At 36.7% G+C, this 22,455-nt stretch overlaps 1 protein-coding gene across 5 annotated transcripts in view; it reads right to left on the reverse strand.

Annotated features, from left to right (window-relative positions):
- The window catches only part of POU2F1 (POU class 2 homeobox 1), a 147,741-nt gene that overhangs the window by 36,738 nt on the left and 88,548 nt on the right, over window positions 1-22,455 (reverse strand). For all 5 annotated transcript variants that reach the window (XM_032463811.1, XM_014567058.2, XM_032463813.1 and 2 more), the window contains 7 exons: window positions 20,022-20,122; window positions 15,617-15,670; window positions 13,663-13,782; window positions 11,535-11,723; window positions 9,781-9,907; window positions 8,850-8,944; window positions 3,348-3,521 (listed from right to left, as the gene is read on the reverse strand). In XM_032463811.1, the coding sequence (XP_032319702.1) occupies window positions 3,348-3,521; window positions 8,850-8,944; window positions 9,781-9,907; window positions 11,535-11,723; window positions 13,663-13,782; window positions 15,617-15,670; window positions 20,022-20,122 (860 nt within the window). The remainder of the gene's footprint in view (window positions 1-3,347; window positions 3,522-8,849; window positions 8,945-9,780; window positions 9,908-11,534; window positions 11,724-13,662; window positions 13,783-15,616; window positions 15,671-20,021; window positions 20,123-22,455) is intronic.

Genomic DNA, 22,455 nt, shown 5'->3' on the forward strand with positions numbered 1-22,455 from the left:
ACAAAAAGTTTAACAGAGGAGAAATGTTGAAACTGTAAGATAAAATGAGGCAATGAGAATACCTGAACTCCCACTGCTCTATGTTCTGTTTGCTTGTTCGTTTTGTTTTTGCGGGGGAGAGGTAATTAGGTTTGTTTGTTTATTTATTTATAGAGGAAGTACTGGGGATTGAACCCAGGACCTCATGCATGCTAAGCATGCGCTCTACCACTGAGCTATGCCCTCCCCGCCACTGATCTATGTTCTAATCTTTCCAGTAGGTTAGCCATCAACCACATGTGACTATTTAAATTTAAATTAATTCAAATCAGATAAATTAAAAATTCAGTTCCTTGGCGCCACTAACCTTTCAGGTTTTCAATAGCCACAAGTGGATAGTGGCTATTATATTAGACAGCACAAATACAGAACATTTCCATCAACACAGAAAGTTTTATTAACAGCTCTGCATATACCATCTAGCTAGAACAGAAGTGGACCGCTTATTGATTTCCTTCCAATTATAGTAAAACTCAAAGAACCAGAGTAGTGTGAGTGGGGCGTCAATGTTATCATTATCTCTATATACAAAAATATCTATAGGTATATCTATAGACTTATCTACATCGTTATCTCTGTTATGTTTATGAAGTTTTCATTCAGTCAACAAGTATTCACTAGGTGCCTACTGTACGTCAGGCACTAGACTATGCTCTGTGTGTCACATATATTCATGCCTTGGTCACCTTATCTGTTAAATTATAGCTTCCAAAAAAACTAGGGCCAACTAAACCTTGCAATTGTTGAATGTAAGACCTGCTATAGGAGCCAGATGGCAATGTTTCCTGTTTATTATAACTGCATAATTCACTAAAATTTTTTCACAAACTTTTGTTTAAGACCTTTCTTTAAAAAGTAACAATATTGACAATAAACAAAAAATAGAATACCTATTCAAAAATGACATCATAATAAGAATAAGAGACAGTGCCTCAAGTTGGTGGCTGGAAATAAAATTATGCCATCAACTAAAACTGTGGCAAAACATAACAAATCCACTTAACTGAGATTTATAATACAATTTTCCTTCACATTTAAATGACTTAATTAAATAAAAAGCAACAGATGCCTCAGTTAATATACTAATTCTCACTAATTTGATGTAAGTTTGGTTTAGTGCTCTTGTAACACACCTCACTCACTTGCTTTTGGGTTCTCCTTCACAAAGTAAATTTGAAGCAGTTGACTCACATTTAATCTGAGCTATATTATATCCTTTGATTTTTTTTTAAAAAGGAACAAAGATTGTGATTAGGAAATAATGAATGAACCACATGTGATGGTGCTGTACTATGGCTTGCCTTCTAATTACATAATGACATCTACAGTAATCCTTTAATAACCAATTATGTAGTTAGACAACAACTACTGTTTAAAAAGCCTAACAACACATGTATTTACTCAGGGAATAGGAGTTTTTTTTTTGTTTGTCTTAATTAATAACTTGAATGTCTAACTTACTCTGTGTTTCATAAATAAATGGGGTACAAAGCAATGTTTGAAAAACAACAACTGAAGTATCTGATTTAAAAGCAAACACTGATCTTCCCATTCTGCACCAGTAATATGTGCTTTAATCCACGCAGTCAAGGTTTCTGAAATGTTGCCACTGCTTTGTCAAAGTCGTTTTGAAAAATAAGGAACAGTTGTGCCAAATAATAGGCTAAAACCATAAAGCGGAACACCAGACCACGGGGAAGCTCCTTCACACAAAAAGGAGAGAGAGAGAAAAAGGAAGAAACAGTACTGGCAGTCTGCTGGGGTCAAATGCCACAGGAAGGTAAACCACTCTTTGGGTAAAAGTTAAAGATTTTTAAAAGCCTTAACATCCTTGGCATATCACTCGGGCAACGATTTCCTAGGGAACCCAAGAGTATGCTGTGCTAGTGGCCTAAAAGCTGAAGCACTGCTAAACATGCCAGCCTTATACTTATTTAAGCTCATTAATTTACCCCATCCATCTAGTTGTATCATTAAGTTTTCTTTTTAAAAACAAGCCAGATCGTTCAGATGTTTCAAAAATACTAAAATACTTCTGAATTGTAATTTGTTTCTTCAAAACTAAAAGTCTTCACAAATGTAACAGTATTGTCTCTAAAAGTATATCTATTTTAAAAATCATTTTATGTTCCCAATGTATGATTAGTTACTTTGAGCAAAAATAAATTTCCACAGAAATACAAGGAATAAAAAGTCTGCTCTTAAAAACCCACAGAAAACATGCAGGGATGTCATCCCTGACTTTTGAGCTACCAGAGCAGGTGGTGCACTGCTGTACTTTCAACACAAAATAATTTGGATAGTGTTTAAGTTGTGGCTTAAATTTCAAACAGTAATTATTATATTCTCTGGGAAGAAAACAATCGGTTTTTCCTGGTTCTATTAAAACACCCAATCTAATCTGTACTTCAGTAATTTTATTTCTCTTAATGATCTTATATCATTTTACATAAATGTCATTCAGTTTAATTCTTTTCCTGCTTTGAAAGTATTATTTGTGACAGGTTAATCATAGAGTTAAGTCAGTGGGAGTGCTTAGAACAAAAAAGCCATATACCCAGATGCCTGTTTAGACCATTAAACTTATTCCACTTTAAAAGCCCTCTGCTAGGTGACATTTTAAAAATTTTAATTTGGATTTTGATTAATTTGGATCTTTCATCTTCAGCAGACTCCTGTCTGATTAATCAGTTTCATTTTGGGCTTAGAGAGAGAGAGCAAGCGAGTGTGAGCGAGAGTGAGTGAGTGAGTGTGTGTGTGTGTGTGTGTGTGTGTGTGAGCGAGAGAGAGAGTGTGTGTGTGTGTGTGTGTGTGTCTCCACCACCCCTTTCTCTCTCCCCCAAAGCTATTTTTAAACAAGTCTTTCAAACTCTTCCCTTTTCAGCTACTCTAAAAGACCCTGTAATCTTTAGTCCTCTCAATCCTACATATATATATATATATATATAGCACAAAGGTCTAGAATCAGAAGTTCTTCAAATAACAAAGCTCTCAGTATATGTCATCCCCCAACATAACCTTTTAAATTCTCGTCACTTATTGGTATAATTCTAATTTCAGAGGCCTGTGTTCTGAGAGAAATCTTAATAATTTTAACCTAACAGTAAATTATACATTTATAAATGGATATATACAACAGTAGTCTACACTTATAAATGCAGAAAATGGCTTAAGAAAAAGTTACAGTCTAAAACTAAAAAACAAGGCCGAGTAACATATGGTTCCTTAGAAGACTCTTTGAACATGGAAAGCAAGTATTTGGACCTAGCCAAGGAGGGAAACCTAAGTTGAGGGTGGGTTCCTCCTACCTGAGTGAATCCAAGTTTGATTCGTCTTTGTTTGAAGGTCTTGGCAAACTGCTCAAGCTCCTCAAGGTCACTGGGCTCCTCCAAGCTGGGAGTATCAATTCGCTTTGGTGTTGACTGGCTCTGCGGAAGTGTCTGAATTGGGGTTGCTGCTATTGTGCGTGTTGGGGTTGCTGGCTGTTAGAGAAGGAACAGGATAAGAACAAATACACACAAGGATATTTAAGTTTATAACTGGAACGTGCTGCAAATAAACAACTTAAGGAAATGGCTGTATTCAAGAACTATGAAGACCACGTAACACTGTAGAAGGTACAACATAAGGCCGAGTGAGAAAAGCACAGAGTGATGTTATGTACACCAGAATTACAGTTAAAGGTTAAACATGTTAAGTCTATGGAAAAGTCTTGAATACACAAAACTGAAACCCATTATATTTGGGTTTTCAAATGGTCTGAACACATGCATCTTATGTCTTTTAATAAGTCTTTATTTTTAGGAATCTATTTTATAAATAGATTCACTTCAATTATGTTTCAAAACAGCAGGAACCATATCTTTCTTGTTTACTATTATCATATCTCCAACTTGTAATACAATATTATAAAAAAATTATTATAACTATTTTAAGGGGGAAAAGTAAATCACCTACAGTTTAAATAACTTATGATAATAGGCTCATTTTTGAGTATTTGTTCAAGTTTTCTTCCATAGACCTACATGTTTTCTTTTTTATGTTGTTTTTAATTTGATGCACTGAATTTACCTGTACCTGTTTCTCACAAATTATAATTTTTAAACCTTCAATAACAAGGCATACATCCCGCAGGTCAGAATGATTTTTATAAGATGATTAAAACATTGAATGGGACCACAGGGCACAAAATCAAAGCAGTAAACTTTTTTATTTAATTGAAGTATGACTGACACTCAGAAAAGCTGTATATATTTATTGCCTACATCTTGATGAGCTTGAAGATAAGTAAACACCAGTGAATATATACTGTCACCATACACAGTGCCCTAAATTTACCCATGACTCTGGAAGTTATCTCCTTCCCTCAGATCTACATTCTTAACTTTAATTGTGATTATGGTAACATAATTTTATACTCTGCTTTTCTTACGTAACATTATGCTTTAATTTTTTTCCTATGGTTTTTTAGTCTTCATAATTATCATTTTCAAAGGCTGACTGAGAGGTAATATTATCATAATTTATTTAATAACTGCTCCATTATTAGACACTTTTTCATTTGTTTTCACTAACATAGGTAATACCACAATGAAAAACTTTGTGTATAGAGTTTGTTTTTTCATCTTTGTAATTAGTTCTTTGAGATAAATTCACAAAGGACTTTCTGTAATTGGATAAAGGGTACACCATAAAAACCATTTCATGGCTTCTGATACACATCATAATGTTGGTTCCCACTATACAATGCTCTCCACATGACTTGTGTTAGCAGTTTTTAAAAATGTTTTGCTAATTCAGGGAGTAAATGGTACTTCGTTGTTGCCTTAACTCATATTTCTCTTATAACTTAAAGCCAAAGTTTTTCCATGTGTCAATTATCTGTATTTCCGCTAATGTGAACTGAACTTACATCCATAACCCATTTATATGTTAATGATATCCTTATTCTCATCCTTATCCTTAAAGGGCTCATCAAATGTTACAGATTAAGCCTTTGCTCTATTGCTTCAAAAAGCTTTCCCGATCTGCTCTTTTCCATTTTTCTGTGTACATAAGTTTTAAATTATCGTTTGAGTAATTTTTTTCCCTTTCTAATATCTTCTGTTGCTTCAAATCTGAGAAAGCTTTGACTTATTTCTAACTTGGATAAAATTCCTTTTAATATTCTGTTAGCTTCTTCTATGTGTTTTTAAATATTTAATTATTTAACTCCATCTAAAGTTTACTTGGGAACATAAGGGTATAATCTATATTTTTTTAAAAAGAAAATATCAAATGTTCTTATTACACTAGCACAAGGCGACTCTATTTTATTCACAAGCCCTGAGTAGAACCCGCCCTTCTGCGTATTCACTAGTGGGAGATGCTGCCCCAACTCTGCAACAGAACTGCTCAGCTGACCCTTCCTGTGAACGGAACCAGGAGAGAGATTATAGGGCAGGATTACAGATGAAGTCTACAGCTATGCGCTTTTTTCCTTGCAATTTAAATGGGTCACATACCCCTAACTTTGACAGCATTAGTAACATGCATTCTCCAACTGAACTAACTGGCCCTGAAAACTATAGAACAGGAATTCCAAAGGCCTACAATTGGGGCAGGCTCCTCTCCATCATCCTGCTTCAATGAAGACAACATAATTCATCTCTATGGCCTGCTGACATTGAGAAATTTTTAACCCAATCCTTCCGGAAGAGCCCCAAACAGCAAGAGCCATATTAGACTCCTATGTGGTTGTGCACTTCCCTTTGAAACTGGTGTATAGGTAGAGGGGAGTCTCAACTATCAGACTGTTCCTTCATCTCCAGGCTTGAAGCAGCCCCATTCTCAATTAACAAAGGACTGAAAATAGCTTGGGTACCTTTCAGTGGGGTGGTTACACATAAGTTACCCCAACTCCAGAAACCTCAGGCTGGACTGTGCCAGATCTAGAAACAGTGGAGTAAAATTCAGTGAGCAGGAGTCAGGATGAAGCTACAACAGCACCGCAACTGTTTACAAAGCTTGAAGGGCCAGGAAGGACTGACTAGTATTGGCTTTTTTCCAATCTTATTTTTATGTTCAGCCTATTCACAATTAGATGCGCCATTTAAAAGTGTAGTTTGATGTGTTTTGACAACTATGTATAGTCATATAACTGCTACCACAATTGAGATACAGAAAATTTCCATCACCCCCAAAAGTTCCCTTGTGCCCTTTGCCATCAATTCCCACCCCCAGCAACCACTGAGACGATTTCTGTCTCCATAGTTTTGTCTGCTCTGAAATGCCATGTAAATTGAATCATACAGCACAGTCTTGTACGTTTGGCTTCTTTCACTTGGGGTAATACTTCTGAAATTCATACATGATACTGAATGTATCAGAAGTACATTTCCTTCTATTGCTGAGCAGCATTCCATCATATAGATGTGCCAAAATTTATGTTATCTATTTACCAGCTGATGGAAATTTAGGTTGTTTCCAGTTTGAGGAGATTATGAATAAAACTGCTATGAACATTCATACACAGGCCTTTGTGTGGACAGATGCATTCATTTCTAGGAGCAGAATTACTGAGTCATAAGGTACATGTATATTTAACTTTATAAGAAACTGCTGAACTATTTCCCAAAATGTACCAATTTACAACCCCACTAGCAATGTGTAGGAGCTGTGGTTGGTTTATATTCTCACCAACACTTGGAATTATCATGGTCTTTTTAATTTTGCCCATTCTAGTGGGTGTGTAGTGTGATATTTCATTTGTATTTTCCTGATGACTAGTAATTTTGAGCATCTTTTCATATGCTTAGGTATTTACATGCCTTCTTTGGTGAAGTATCTTCAAATATTTTGTACACATCCCCTTTTAAAAAAATCAGGTTGTCCTACTGAGTTGAATGAGTTCTTTATATATTCTGGATACAAGTCTTTTATCAGATATAAATTTTAAGAGTATTTTCTTCCACTCTGTGGCTTTCCTTTTTATTCTTTTAACAGAAGCTTTTAATTTTTACAAAATTAAATTTATCACTTTTTTTTTCCTTTTATGGTTAGTGCTTTTTGTGTCCCATTTAAGAAATCATTACCTTACCCAAGGACACAAAGATTTTCCTCTAAGTTTACTTCTAGAAGTTTAGGGCTGCAGCCCATTTCAGATTAATCTTTGTATATTGTGTGAAATAAAGAGTAAGGTTCATTTTTTTTTGTCTACAGATAGTCAATTGTTTCAGCACCATATGTTGATAAGGCTTTCCTTCTCCCACTGAAATCCTTCAGTACCTTTGTGGAAAATCAGTTGGCTCTATATGTGTGGGTCTACTGGACTTCTGTTCCATTTCTATTTGAATATACGCTGTTAGCACACTCTATTCATTACTGTAGCTTTATAATAATTCTTGACATCAGGTCATCCTTCAACTTTCTTACTTTCCAGAATTGTTTGGCTATTCTATGTCCTCTACAATTCTGTATAAATATTACAAACACCATGCAAATCACTACAAAGAAAGCCTATGGATATTAATTGGGACTGTGCTGAATTTATAGATCCATTTGGAGAGAACTCATATTTTAACAGCGGAAGTCTTCATGAACACATTATATCTCTCCATTTGTTTAGGTCTTCTTTAATTTCATTCAGCAAGATATTATAGTTTTCAATATATAGGTCTTATAAATGTGTTGTTAAATTTATCTCTAATTACTGTAAATATTTTTCATCTTAGTTTTAATTTCCAAATAAGTTATTAGTATATAGATTTTTGTATATTGACTTTGTATCCCACATACTTGGTAAACTCATTTATTAATTCCAGCAACTTTTTTGTAGATTCCTTTGGACTTTCTGCACTATTATGTTACCTACCAATTAAGACAGTTTTACTTCTCCCATCCTAATTTATATGTCTTTTATTTCTCTTCCTTGTCTTACTGCATTGATAGGACCTCAGTGCAATGTTGAATAACAGTGGTAACAGTGGCCATCCCTTGCCTTGTTCTTGATCTTAGGGGCTAAGTATTCAGTCTTTACGATGGTATTTTTGCAGATGCCTTTGAGCAGACTGGGCAAGTTACCTTCTTTTCCTAGAAGAGTTCTTAAACAGTTAGAAGAGTTCATAAACAGTTGTAGAATTTTGTCAAATCTAGTAATTTGTTAGTATTAAGTGATAACTTCCATGATTAAGGATAAAGAGAACCAGAGATGGAAGGGGGTTTCAGGAGCAGCTAGTTCAATTGCCTAATTTACAGATGAGGAAACAGAGGTGCAGAGAGGTGAAACGACATGCTCAAAGTCACAGCTAGATAAGAAACAGAATTAGGTCTAAATCTCTAAATGCCTGGACCTGTGCTTTTTTCCACAGTTAAACTTTGGTAGAAACGAGCTAAAGCAACATCTGAAAGTTGAAATGGAATAAAACACAGAGATCAGAGCTTCTTTGCAGCTTCTGAGATGGGGCAAAGGGCAGAGATGGGTTTTAACAGAGGCTCTAGGTGTCTATCTAGTTCAGGTGGTATTCTCTACCACCAAATATGGAGGGGGAGGATGGTCAGACAGCCAGAACTTAATACTCATTTGCCACTAACACAGTTATTCTTTATGAACATATAAGAAAATTGGGACGCCTTGAAGATTTTCAAAGACTACATCAATTTGGTAGCACTGCTTTATCAAGCTGACAAACTTAGCCTTGAATTTCTGGTGAGTTTTTGAAAACTATTTGGATTATTTTTATTAGGGGGTTGTGGTTTTAAATTAAACAAAGCCCAGAAGTCTCTCAAGACAACAGGATAAGAGAAAGCAACCCTCATGGAAGAAAACGGACCTGGGAGGTGAGGGTGATGCTTGGCTGCGACTGTAGGAGGTTGGCTTGGCTTTGCTGAGGTAGTTGTGTTAAAAGATTTTGCGCTTGCAGGAGACCTGTAAAACACAAACGTGTTATGTCAAACAGCAAAGATTACCTCAACTTCTTAAGCCAGAATCCATTAGAAACTGGCAGTAGGTGCTGGACCAGAGAATTGTCACGTTCATGAAAGGAGCAGGCTATCAGGTCCATTACGTGCAACAGGTATTTACATAACAAAAGATTTTGGACCAAAGGATCAAGAAGATAAAAAGGCTAAAGAACAGAAATGATGAGGAATCAGCAGAGATGCACTAATGTTCCTTGGGTTGAAGCCTTGATACCCTGACACTCTGCACTGATTCCATTAACCATCCCTACAAACATGACTAAACTTCATACAGAAGTTGCACAGCAATATTTACCACTAAAAGGCCTTGAAGATGTCTTTTATAAGTCATAAAATTCGCAGTTTCTAACATAACACCCTCTCCCTCTCAAACTTTAAAAGAAAACAAATGACTGTTAGAGGCATAGACTTTCAGTGCTCAGCCCACATTCTCTGAGCACATCCTCATGAAAAACGATCAAAACAGTAGAAGCAATTTATCCAATGTACGTTCAGCATGCTGAAGGATTTCATTTAGACTTTTGGCCAAACTCTTGGTTCCTCCCTAGTGATTAAACAGGGGAAAGGCAGTGAAAGATGACCTTCGATCATGAGGTATGCTTGACAGGAAAAAAAACAAAAACAAACAAAAAATTTTTGTCAACATGAATGCTGAGTTTAAAGTTAAATAAAATTTAATAAAAACACTGTTCTAATGGACAGTTTTTGGGTCAAAACGATAGCAGTCAGCATGTGTGTCACATAAGAGGACAACCTTGGTACCATGGACAAGGAGGCACTCACCCTGCTGGCCCTGGGGCGTCTGTGAGATGATAAACTGCGCTGGCTGCAGGTTGGTAGTCGGATGTACCAACACAAACTGTTGCAGGTTGAGATTCTGCTGTTGAAGCTGTTGCAGTTGTTGCAGATCCTGTTAAATTAGGATTAAAACATAGATTGGAGATTCTGAAACAAAGTCTTGCTTAATCTCAAGGTTCCCAGATGATGAACTCTGTCACCCAAACAAAGAGTCAATAGTTTGCATTTCTGTGGACGCCCAGCCAGGATATGCTCTGGGTGTGTTCACAAAGTGTATAGAGAAACCAGGAGCCGCTACAAGGACCTGTTATTTACTGTGGGCATATACTGTGTTGTGACTGAATGCTAAACCTATTTTCGATAGTTATTTAAAATTCCCTTAGAACAAATGGTTATGGTCGTGTTTTTAACATGCAAAGACCAATATGGGTTTTAAAAATGAAGTGGGGAGGGGGAGGCTCAGTGGTAGAGTGCGTGTCTAACATGCATATGGTCCTGGGTTTGTTTCCCAGTATCTCCATTAAAGATAAAAAACAAACAAACAATAAAACACCTAATTACCTCCCCTCTAAAAAAAAATAATAATAATTTAAAAAAATCAAGTGAGAAACGAATATGCTGAGTTTTTAAATGTTTGAGTGAGTTTTCTCTTGGTAAATAAAAACAAACTACTATATGTCTGAATCTGCATCAATAAACTGAAAGATCTATAGTGATTCATGAAGTTCGGTTCCAGCCTATCTCACCTGAGAAATTAGTGTAAAAATTAAAAAAAATTTAGCTATACATATAAAAATCTGATCCACAACATATTAAACTTGCTTATACTGGCCTGGTGTTTTATAATTTTCAATGTGCTTTCATGTATATTATTTTATAAGAATAACATCAACAAAGGGTCTCACAGTTTAGGCCCTAAAAACATTTATCTGGTGATGAAGAAAGTGGTCAAAATAAAAATATTATCCTGATAAAGACTGTATGGAATAGTCATAAAGACTGGTCTGATGTCTATTTTGTACTCTTATAGTTAGTTGGTTCTTATTTAATGTTTAGTCAAACTCGACTACAATTTAAGTCCATTTCTGAGCCTTCTCCGGGGGAATAAAGACTATTATCTAGCACTAGACTCATAGTAATGCTTCATATATTTTACTGATATGACTACTTATACTTTTTTTCTCTCCTTAAGATAAAGGATTTCATTTGCCTTTCCTCTTTGGCAGTACTGTCTATACTTCTTAAATAAATTTTTATTATTTCTGGATACTTTGCCCTACAATGTGAAAATTAAAGCCAAACTACACCCTAATGCAGCTCTACGTAGAGCTAATCACCCTGAGCAGAGAGATGACTCGCAGTCTCTCTCACACGCGGGTGGCAGCGTTCACTGCGGAGCACATGAAAGAACCCATGCCTGCTGTAATTAGCTAATTAAAATAAACACAGTAATCCCCTGCTTCAGAAATATGCCAGCTAATTATTCAAGAATTGTCACTTAATATAAACAGTTATTCAAATAATCAGTTATGTGTTTGTAATACCAACTCAAATAAGCAAACAAATGTATTTTTTCCAGTTCAGTGATAAAGAAGGCTACACCACTTACCTCCCTGATCTGGAGCTCCTCGGGCCTTAAGGGCCCACGCTAACAATGAGAAAGTGAAGATTTGACACTGCAGGAAACCTGCCGTTTTATTCCTCCCCTCCTGCCCCCGCGACGGGAGCGCCCCGCTCACCTGCGCGATCTGTATGGGCTGGGACAGGGGTATCTGCGTCATGGGCGTGGCGGCGGAGGCTGAGATGGTGGCCCCGGCGGCGCTGTGCTGCTGGCTGGCCGAGTGCTGCTGCACGGCGGCGGCCAGCAGCTGTGCCTGTGCCTGCGCCTGCTGCAGCAACAGCTGCTGCTGGGCCGGCGTCAGAGTCAGCTGAACAAAACCAGGACAGACGGTCGGAAAGGGCTCAAGGAGAGGGGCCCCTAGCGCAAGCCAACTACTCTGAAGAAAGTAGCTCAAGTGGCATTAAACTTTGCTGCTTAACTCCACATGGTCAGCGTGAGGCTAAAACGTTCATCAGTGATCAAGCTGCCATTACTAGCAGAACATTTAAATTAAAATGGTGGTCCTCACTCTGGACTTAATCATTTAAGCTTGTCCAGGGCCCTAGGGTTCGGGTAAAAAAGTAATTAACTAGTAAGCAAGGAAAAAAAAGAATCAATGCTGACAGGATATGAAAGGAAATTTACACCCAACAGAACAGCAAGTGATTAGTCAGATGAATGAGAAACAAGGATGTTGGATCTGACCATGGAAAGAACTGATAAGGCCCAGCTGCTTCCCATTAGCATGAATCCCTGCCATATTCCATCATTTTCACTATGTCCTAAGAAATGACTAGACAATATGAAGTCCATTTGTTTCATTTCCAAGTCTCCCTACAGCCCCCTCCTCAACAGTCTTTTCTGTTATTGAAAGCATTTGGTCTCTGCAACTTTACGTCCCCTTTCCAACACATTATCTCTGTGAAACAGGTGGTGACAGCCACTCTCTTTACATGCAAATGAATCCTAAGACCCAGGTTTAATAGAAGTTCCAGCCACATGAACCTGGAATCCCAAGTGTCTCTTACTATTATAAACATTAGCTACCCAAAACAAAACCTAGACGGGAAAACAGGTAATGTATTTGGAGCAGATTTAAACTTGCTTTCATAATGTGACTTATTTCAAACACACTTTAAGTGGTAAGCGTGTTCTACCTTCTTTTTGGTGATGTGTTTTGATCAAATAAAGAAGTACATGCACAGTCACTTAGTGGCACAATCCTCTTTCAAAAAGGGTCCAATACAATTTGTGCATTAGAGACATAAGAACCAAATCATTCAAAAACCCAACAGCCTTCAAGATATATGTTTATAAATATTTTAAACAATATATAAACACATATTAATTTAATTTCTACTGATGGAACTTTGTAAACAATTTTGCAACAATTCTTAAAAGAGCCTTCCACTGCCAAAACATACTTAACTGAAATGAAGGAAATAAAAAATTTTGTGGGTTGATGCGATGTGAATTGAATAAAAAATAACTTTTCCTTATCACTCCCCTCAACCCCCAGCAAAAGATAATTTAATAGGCAAATTTTCAACATTGGAAAAATACTTCGAATGGTGACTAGGATCAAAGACTGCTGAAAAGCTAAAAGCTCAATATATTTGCATAGGCTGATTTACCACCAATAAAAAATAGATGACATTTATTGAATGTTATGACATGCTAAGCACTGTTCTATGAGTTTTATGTATATTATTACTCTTAATCTTTGTAACAATACTGTGAGATAGGTATTACTAACATCTCCATTTAACTGAAGGAAAACTGAAGCACAGGGAGATGAAGTAATTAGCCCATATACTTACTGGATACAAGACCAGAGGTTTCATTTTAGAACGCTATACAGTAACTTAAATAATGTTTTTCTTTTCTAGGTACTAATTCATTCTTTAATTTCTACTCTGCAGTGATGTCATAATCTCAAACTGACAGCTACAATTTCGTCAATGTAATGATCTCAACATGGGATCGTGACTTCACCATATGATGAAGCAACAGTTGAAACAGGTTTAAAAAAGTCAGTTTACCCAGAGCAACTGCAACAGTGAGAAAAAAAAAACAAACTGAAAACTTAAGGTAAAGACAGTTTCTTTTTCAGAGCTGCTTACAGTGTAGAAAGTTCGCTAAAGACATAATAGTGCCAGGCATAGCCACGTTACTATCTGCTACAGAAAATAGATCTAATCAGATATTGGCCAGTGGCAGTGCTGACACAGAGAAAGTTTACTGCGATTCTCTCAGTGAAAACTTACCCCAGTTATCTGTCCTCCAGCCAGCATAAGCTGGGTCTGGGGGATGGCTGCCTGCACTGAAGGCTGCTGGGAAGGCTGGCTTGGCTGCTGTGGGTCCCCCGATTCTTCATTAGATTTAGACTGAGGTGGGGTGGGGTGGGAAATAAAAGATTTCAAATAGTTGATTTTAAAAAATGCTCATAACTTCATATTTTAAGAATTATTTACAACACAGACTTATCTAATCGTTAAGTTTTATGGTTTCATCTTTTTCTTTCTTGAAAATCTTTGTATTTTCCTAATTTTACGTATTTTACATATTAAGTTTTTAGACTTTTTGTTCCAATACCAGCAAAGCTGAAATGATAATTTTTAAGAAGGAAGAACAATTTGGTCCTCCACAAGTCAACAAGGTTTTTCACAAACCCAAATCCTCAACTTTGGAAATAAGGAGTAAGGGGACAGCACATTTTCAAACTATCTTTACATTAGACCCTCCACCCCAGCATTCATGTATTTGATTACTTTACCTTCAGAACTTTTCATCTAATATTTTAAAGTACTGTAAATTTAGCATCTCCCATCAAGTAACACACAAGCTAAGAGGGAAAATGCTGCAGTCAAGAGGGAAAGAGAACATGTTCCTGAAAGGGGCACTGAGAGGAAATTTTATGGTAATTAAAACTGGTTATGCAGAGCATTAAAATTCTGCATAGATTTGCATATTTCCCACCACCTGTTTTGGGGACTGCAGCAAGGCTAATTAACATAAAGGCTCTGATTAATTCTGCCAGTCATTGAGAGATAATTACAGTGCAGGACTGTAAATATTCTGCACTGGAGATACAGCCTGTTTGCCAACATCTCTCTAAGGGATGAAAGTTTACCATGGCAACCAAGGCAATTTTCCACCTCTTCTCCCTCAGAAAGGAAGGTCACATTATCTCCTTTCCTTTTCTCTTCTTGTTTCCATGTGTTACTAGGTCCATATTCCACTGGGTTTCATGGAATGCTCAACCCAAGGTCTTTAGTCATTAGCAACACTGAAATCAACCTTCCAGAATACTGTTTATCCCTCTTGACTGTTAGTTACCTAAACACTATAATGAAAGGAAGCAGCAGGTTGATTGAAATATTATGGAGTAATGCATAATACTTAAACTTTACATGTCTCGTCATATGGTTCATAAAAGCAAAGCACCCAGATTTAAGTTTTGTCTTTAAAATGTTGACTGTTTGAAACCCATTAATGTCTATAAATAGGATTAATTGCAATCCTTAGAATCATAATATTTCAGAGCAGACAGGAACCCTGGCAATCTTCTAAACTTCCCCACTTAAACATACAGTTGTCCCTTGGTATCTATGAGGGATTAGTCCAGGGACCCCCTATGGACACCAAAATCTGGGGTTGCTCAAGTCCCTCATGGTCAGCCCTCTGCACCAGTAGATGCGGAACCTGGAGACAAGGAGGGCCGACTGTGTAAGAAAAAAAAATGAGCCCCAGGAGGTTAAGTGAGTTACTGAAGTTTATACAGTTCGTCAGTGGCACAATGAGAAATCAAACCTAAGACCTCTGTCTCTCATTCCATTGCTCTTTCCTCTACTAAAATGTTTCTCTAAGGCATGGAAAATAAGTAAGAAGACATTTGAAAACAAAGGGACATTTAAGGTGTTATTCAGCTTTGTGTTTAGGTATCTGTTATGGCTGTACAGCTTAGAAACATTTTTACTGAATTTATGTATAAAACTTTGAAAGTAGATTTTTGTTGTTCACTTTTGGACATTCACACCAGTATAATGTAAAACTGATTTTTCATTAATGACAATGAATCTTTATGAGATTCAGTAGTTAAAAAAGTAATACTTCTAAGTATGTCTATTATAAAACTATTGCATGCTCATTACAGAAAATTAGGAAAATATGGAGAAAATAAATTGATCCATAATCCCACAATCCCATGTCCCAGCTTACCTGTACATTTAAAGACTGAGCAGCAGCCTGTAAACTTGTTCCAGCGAGCTGGACCTGTAAGTAAAGTAATTGGGGACGTTTCTAGTCTAGCATTGTTGGCATCCATCATTAGATGTTGTCATCAACAGGCTCTACTAAGCATATGTCCCTGGGTGAGAACCAAGCATACAAAGAGATTGATTTTACGGAGTCAAAATTTTATGGACGAGCTCACAGTCCCTCCACCTCCCACTAGAAAATGCTGTTAAAATTTCTTTTCTGAAGATGTTTTCCCACACTGAAGCATCAGCAGGCATGCCATACTTGTGTGAGACATTCCTTATATAACACTGCTTCTTGTACTCACAGGATACTTAGATTCTAAAAACTTAATTCATCTTCCACATTGTGATAAAGAGCATGTAAGAACAGGGTAGTTACATACATTAGAATTATCTACTCATTGTAATTTCAAAATTTCCATGTAGATACGAGTAAAAATCTTACATACATGCACATCTGTATGGTCAAGCCCTTATAAGATATATCATCATAACTCAAACCACCTGCTAAAATAATCTGTCCTACAAACCACACAGAAATCCATCATAATAGTTAATACTCACATCTAACACATTTCAAAAAGTTCAAACCATGGTTATATTAAAATAAGGATCATCATGTGGCAACCATGATAATTATTAATTCAGGCAAATGTCATTAATGGATGCTCTAAATACTGGGTAGAATTTGAGGAATAACATGATATTTACATATTCTCAACTATCTCTCCATAGATACTTATTAATTACAAAGAGTAAAATAGCTGTGAAACCTGGAAGACAAGCGATCACCAGCTGAGTTACCAGTAATGATACATGTGCCTTCTATTACGATGCACTAAGAAGAATTACTTACGGTGTATTCCTCCCCAAAGTGTATAACTCAATCTAACTGTGATGAAACATCAGACAAACCCGAACTGAGAAACTCTGTACAAAATAACTGGTCTGTACTCTTCAAAAATGTCAATGTCCTGAAAATAAAGAAAGACTGAGGAGGGAGAAAGAAAATATAAAGTAGGATAGAACACGTGGAAGCCTACCTTAGAAGGGCAGCAATGGGAATTTAAAGTAGGAAACATAAAAGGTATTCCAAGATACAACAGAGGATCCTGGCAACGGACTGGATACAGATGAAAAAAAGTTGTAGATTATTCCAAGGTTCAAACTTGGAAGACCAGAAAAATGGTACACTCATTAACATGAAGATAATGAGTTCTACCTTGGATTTATCACACAGCATCAAGATTTCCTGAAGTTAAATATAAATGTTGGTATGGAGATCAGCACAGAATTGAGAGCCAACATTGACTGAGTGCTCTGTCCTTTATTTAAAACTGATAGTCCTGTTAGTTGAAACAAGAACCACCACCGTTGCCCCCCCTCAAAAAGAAAACACCCAAAACAGAACACAGAGACTTATGAAGAACACATTTCAGATATAGTGTATCAAGGGAAAACTGTTGAAAAAATAATATGTTTAAGACCAAAGGCTAAGAAGTCAGCCAAAGAGCCAGAGGAAGAGTTTCAGGTACAAAGATTTAAAGGAGATAAAGTTTACATGTGATTTTATTTAAGTCATGATGTTTCTGGGTAGAAGTTTGTTGAAGAACAAGATATTTATAAGTCTTAAAGTATCTCTTCACAGATAATTTACTAATTACAAGGAGGAAGAAAATTATCTTTACAGTAGACAAATCTGGGACACTACCTTAAAGCAAATGATCAAATTTAATATCACAACAATGGAACAAGTTGATATCATACATCTTCTATTGTATTCCTGTCAAAAACATATAACTTGATCCAGTCATGAGGGTAAAATCAGACAGACTCATATTGAGGGGCCTTCTATAAAACAGGTGTTCTCTACTCTTCAAAATTGTCAATATATATTCAAGACAAAGATAGGCTAATTATTCTAGAACAAAAAAGACTAAGTAGACATGACAACTAAATGCAAAGTGTGAACTGGAGTGTGCATCAGAAAAAATTTAAATATGGACTGTACATTAGATAATAATATTGTATCAATGCTATATTTCTGGAATTTGAAATTTGTATTGAAGTTTTATAACAGAATGCTGTTTTTAGGAAAAATATGATGAGGTTCTTATCAGTAAAAGGTCACAGTGCCTACAACTTACTCTGAAATGACTGAGCAAAAAAAACCCACACACACACACACACAAGACGTGCGTGTACCAGCACAAACACATACAAAGAAAAAGCAAATATGGTAACACAGTAACAACTGGTGATTCCAGGTGAAGGGCTTTCAGTTGAAAATTGTTCTGTTGTTATAACTTCTCTGTAGATTTGAAAGTTTTCAAAATAGCAAGTTGAAAATGAAAAGTGAGCCCATCCCTTTAGAACTCTATTTAGCTGGCTCCCAACATCCTTTAAAACAGCTCAAAAATCATCCTCTCTATATGATCAATGTCTTAGACTTTCAGGTTGAGCTAATCATTTCTTCCTCTGTATTCCCATATATTTGTTCAAAAATAATTATTGAACAGTTATTATTTGGGGGCTCTTTGGTAAATGCTGGAATAAGGTAAATAAGGAGAGAGGTTCCCATCTTCATGAAACTTATAGTTTATGGGGCAATATGCCTAAAATAATCTATTTTGTATATGTGTATGCATGTTTATAATTATGGTCAGGACAGATTCAGGGTGTGTCCTCCTAGTCAATAAGGGGGCTGGAAACAGAAGGTAAGTGTCACAATGTATGTTAATTATGTGTCTAATCAGATGGTGAACAATTCTGCTGGGACTTGTGTCTTGATAGGGAATTCTATAATGTCAACTTTCAAATAAAATTCTTTGGTTTACAGTCCTTTGGTTTTGGAGGTATTGAAGGTTCAATTATTTTGGTAATCAGGGGCTAGATCTGGAGGCCTTGGTGCAAGAGTTACACTCATATTAGAATTTGGAGCCAATGGGGAGAAGGCTGAATATCGTCTATGGACCTGCAGGGATTTTGAAAATATGTTTGGATCATCATAAATTTAAGCCAGACAAAGAGGCTTAAGATGTGCCACATAATTGACATGGTCTAACTGAAATGATATTCCTCTTAAGAAATCAGTAAACTTGGTGGAGGCTAGAATATGTTTTTAGAAGCAAAAACACAAAATTAACATTTTTGTTTTCCTAGAATGAATTCTTAAATTATTTTAGATGTTAAGTCATCTTAATATTTTATCTAGAAGTTTCTTACAGAAATTCTTCTACTTTCAAAGATTGTATAAACAAAGCTCTGCACTGTGAGCAGAAGTGTCAACTAGGCCTCAGTCTAATACAAGTTCATTGTTGCCTACGTAGCATCCATTTGAACTTGTGAACAAATAAGAGGGCTTTAGAATAGCTTTCACCTGTTTTCAAGTAGAGGGGCTTCTTTTATAGTTCAGGTAGTCTGAGGACATATTTTGATAAAAAGACTAGAGCAGTGTTATACATATTCAGTTCATAGTCACTTCATTCATCAGTACGTAACCTGGGAAGTTTTATGTCCATACGTGATTTCCACTGACCCACCACCACTAGCACCACCAGGCACTACCATCACTACAGTCACCACCATCAACACTGCTGGCCGACACATTCTGAACACTAAACTGGTTCTAGGGTTTATCTGAGGTAGAGACCACCAAGAGGCACAAAGCATCGCTCTAATACATAACTGTGAACATAAATCAAGAGGTTGAGACACTCTAATACACTATCTCCCAAATGTTTCCATTGTTTTACTTTCCATTTTCAAACAGCTCCCGCTCCAAGACTCCTGGGGAGGCAGTGCCTGTTTCTGTATTCCCTTTCTCTCTGTATTACAGCCAAAACGTGCATGGAGAGGCTCCACAGCCTGTTTCAGACTCAGGAAAAAGTCACATGATAGAAAAGGGTAATAAAGTAGAGGCAGACCTTTCTGAATCCCAAACCAGGGAGCTCACAGTCAAGCAAAGGCTCTGAGTAGCTGCCCAAATCAAAATGGGCTGAAACTGTTTTAAAGAAGGGACATGAGCTGCCAGCTCAGAGCCTTGCACAGCAGGCCTCAGGTGATGAGGGTTTCAGTGAGCCACCACAGACTCACAGTCACAAAACCGGTAACCCAGCTGTTATATATATATTCTGTTTCATAACAAGAAATTCTTTTTTTCACACACCTGTGGGGTCAATAGTTACACAGTCAACCACAGTAGAGGAGTCCACACTAACCATTCAGAGTGACATGATTAGATGCTAGCAGCATCAGCCTTTAATTAACTTCAGAAGTCCCACGTTCTGAAATAACCTGCCCCTGCCCTAGCATTCCATGCCTCCATCTTTCACTCTCACTTATGGTTGAGCAGATCATTCTACCTGATGGAGATGTCCAAGGAAAGCCTGGGCCTGGGCTGTTGAGATTGCTCCTCCAACGGGCACAGGCTGCTTCTGAAAGTCCAGACCATTAGTTTGTGTGCCTACAAAGCAAGCAAAATAATATAACCGTTTAAAACTCAAACAACTGGAATAAAGCACTAGACTTCATTTACCAACTTTTAGCAAGCATCTATTTTGTATAAGCACTTTTTAAAGTATCTCCAAGGAAGAGAAGGGGAGAAGGGATTCAAAAAAGAGGACATACAGTAAAACGATTGCTCTTCTACAGGCAGGACTGCAGGACAGGTACACGAACACACATAAAGCTTAAGAAACAGAAACAAAAATATAAATAATGAATTACAATCATAAGATCATGTTAGAGAGTTCAGAAGTGAAAGCAGTGATTGGAGTAAGTGGGGTCAGAATAAGCATGAAACCTAAGGTGGCTTTAAAAAGAGATCATCATCATTACCACTGTTGTAAAGAATGATAGAGACAGAGTTCCAAAGAGGTCCTGAGGCTCTCTTCTAGTCTCTTCCTTCTTGGCATTTGGCTTGGACAGGGGCAATTCACTGGTGACTTTGCCAAGGCCAAGATGGATTTACTCTTAACTTAAAACGCTTTAATAAATGACAATCTGATGTCAAAATCAATCATTTACAAGATAAACAAAATGGCTTTACTGATTTCTTCAATCCCAAAGTATAGATTGCTGCATACATCTAATTAGCTAGGGCTCTGCGGTCATTGTAATTTTCTACATATTATAGCCATTGCCTTTAACCACTGATGCCATCTAACATTAGAAGAGAACTAATTTATGGAAAGACATACTAGCCTAATACTGAGAAATATTTTCTAAAAAATACAATACATTATTTTCAAATTATTGTATCCAGCTATTGTTTACAAATAACCAGAATACTTTGTACTGAGTAAAATATAACAGACAATGGGAACCTGTAAGAATCACTGAGTCACATGAATGTGGTACTGAGTTTCCACTTCCTATCACTGGAACATCCCATCTCCTCGTCCCCATACCTGTGTGTGTGCTCACTGAGCAGACCAGCTAGGAGAGTATAACATAGAAACTTCAGGCAGTATTTCCAAAAAATGTTGCTAACTTCTATCATTATTTATCCTAATTTCTAGCAAATGTATGACTTTAATAGCATAATTAGGTAGATCACATGACTCAAAAGAGCTATTTAAGGTTTCCTTGAGATAATTATAAAAGGAGTGTATACATATATCACCTCCTTAAAAAATCTCAGTGATTGTTCTCTCACGTTTTTTTCTTTAAGTTTCCCACAGATAGGAAATACAGAACTACTTAGGCATATATGGTTGATGAAATTAAGAGTAGATGCTTGTGTCAAGTAGTGAGAAACTAGTATGAGAAAAATTTAAAGTAGCCAGGGTCACTTCCATAAGCCACATACAGACATTTCACTATTTTAAAGTTGCACATTTTGTCATTAGCTGCTATCTCTATCTCTATGTAGTAAATCACTAGTTTTGTTATGGATTTTAAGATTGTGCACTGTTAGAGAAATATGCTCAAGATATATTAAATAAATCAACAAGGCTGAAAGAAAGTAAGATTTTAAAAAACAGAGACAAACACTTAGACATTAACACATCACCAATTTAAGAAGTCTTCCAGAACCAAACATTTTACTCTCATGGAGACCATAAAAATTCCACACACTGGTTCCATTTTCAAGTTCCCATAAAAATAGTAACAGGCTCCTTGTAAATCACAAAGCACTATAAATGCAAGACTGATTGATTTCTGGTGTCCCTGATACAAAGCCTATTCCAGTGGCCTATAGGTATACTATTTAAGTGCTCTGGCTCTGCCTCTTGGGGGAGGGGGTGGCATAAATATGGAATCCAAAGTATGGTGCGGTGAAAAGAACAGATTCTGTTATCTGAGACAACAGGACTCTGTTTATCTGAGACAACAGCTCAGATAAACAGAGATTTAAGATGTAAAAGCAGGTGTGGTTTTTTTTTTGTTGTTGTTTGTTTTAAATAAGGTGCTGAGGCTCCACTGGGAGGTGAGGGGTAGAAAAAATAGATTTTACATTGAAATCATTCTTGTAAAACTTTAAAGATGTAATCTGGGCTGAAGGTAAACAAGAGTGGAACAGATACATGCACACACACACTCTCTCTCTCTCCCTCTCTCTCTCAGACTTGAATATGAAGACAGTGTGGGGAGATGGCGGTGTTAGGAGCTAAAACCAAATGTGTGCCTGAGAAAATAGGAACATCCAAAATAACAACTGGCGACATTAAAAGGCTGGGGGAGAAGGTAAATTATGTAAGATTAACATAAGATATATACAGTTTGAGAAACCCTAATAAAACATCTAAGAAAAGTGATCAAGAAGGAATGTACAAATGACAGAGGCCGGAGCTA

The sequence above is a fragment of the Camelus ferus genome, chromosome 21 (assembly GCF_009834535.1).
Source record: "Camelus ferus isolate YT-003-E chromosome 21, BCGSAC_Cfer_1.0, whole genome shotgun sequence".
Taxonomy (NCBI): Eukaryota; Metazoa; Chordata; class Mammalia; order Artiodactyla; family Camelidae; genus Camelus; species Camelus ferus.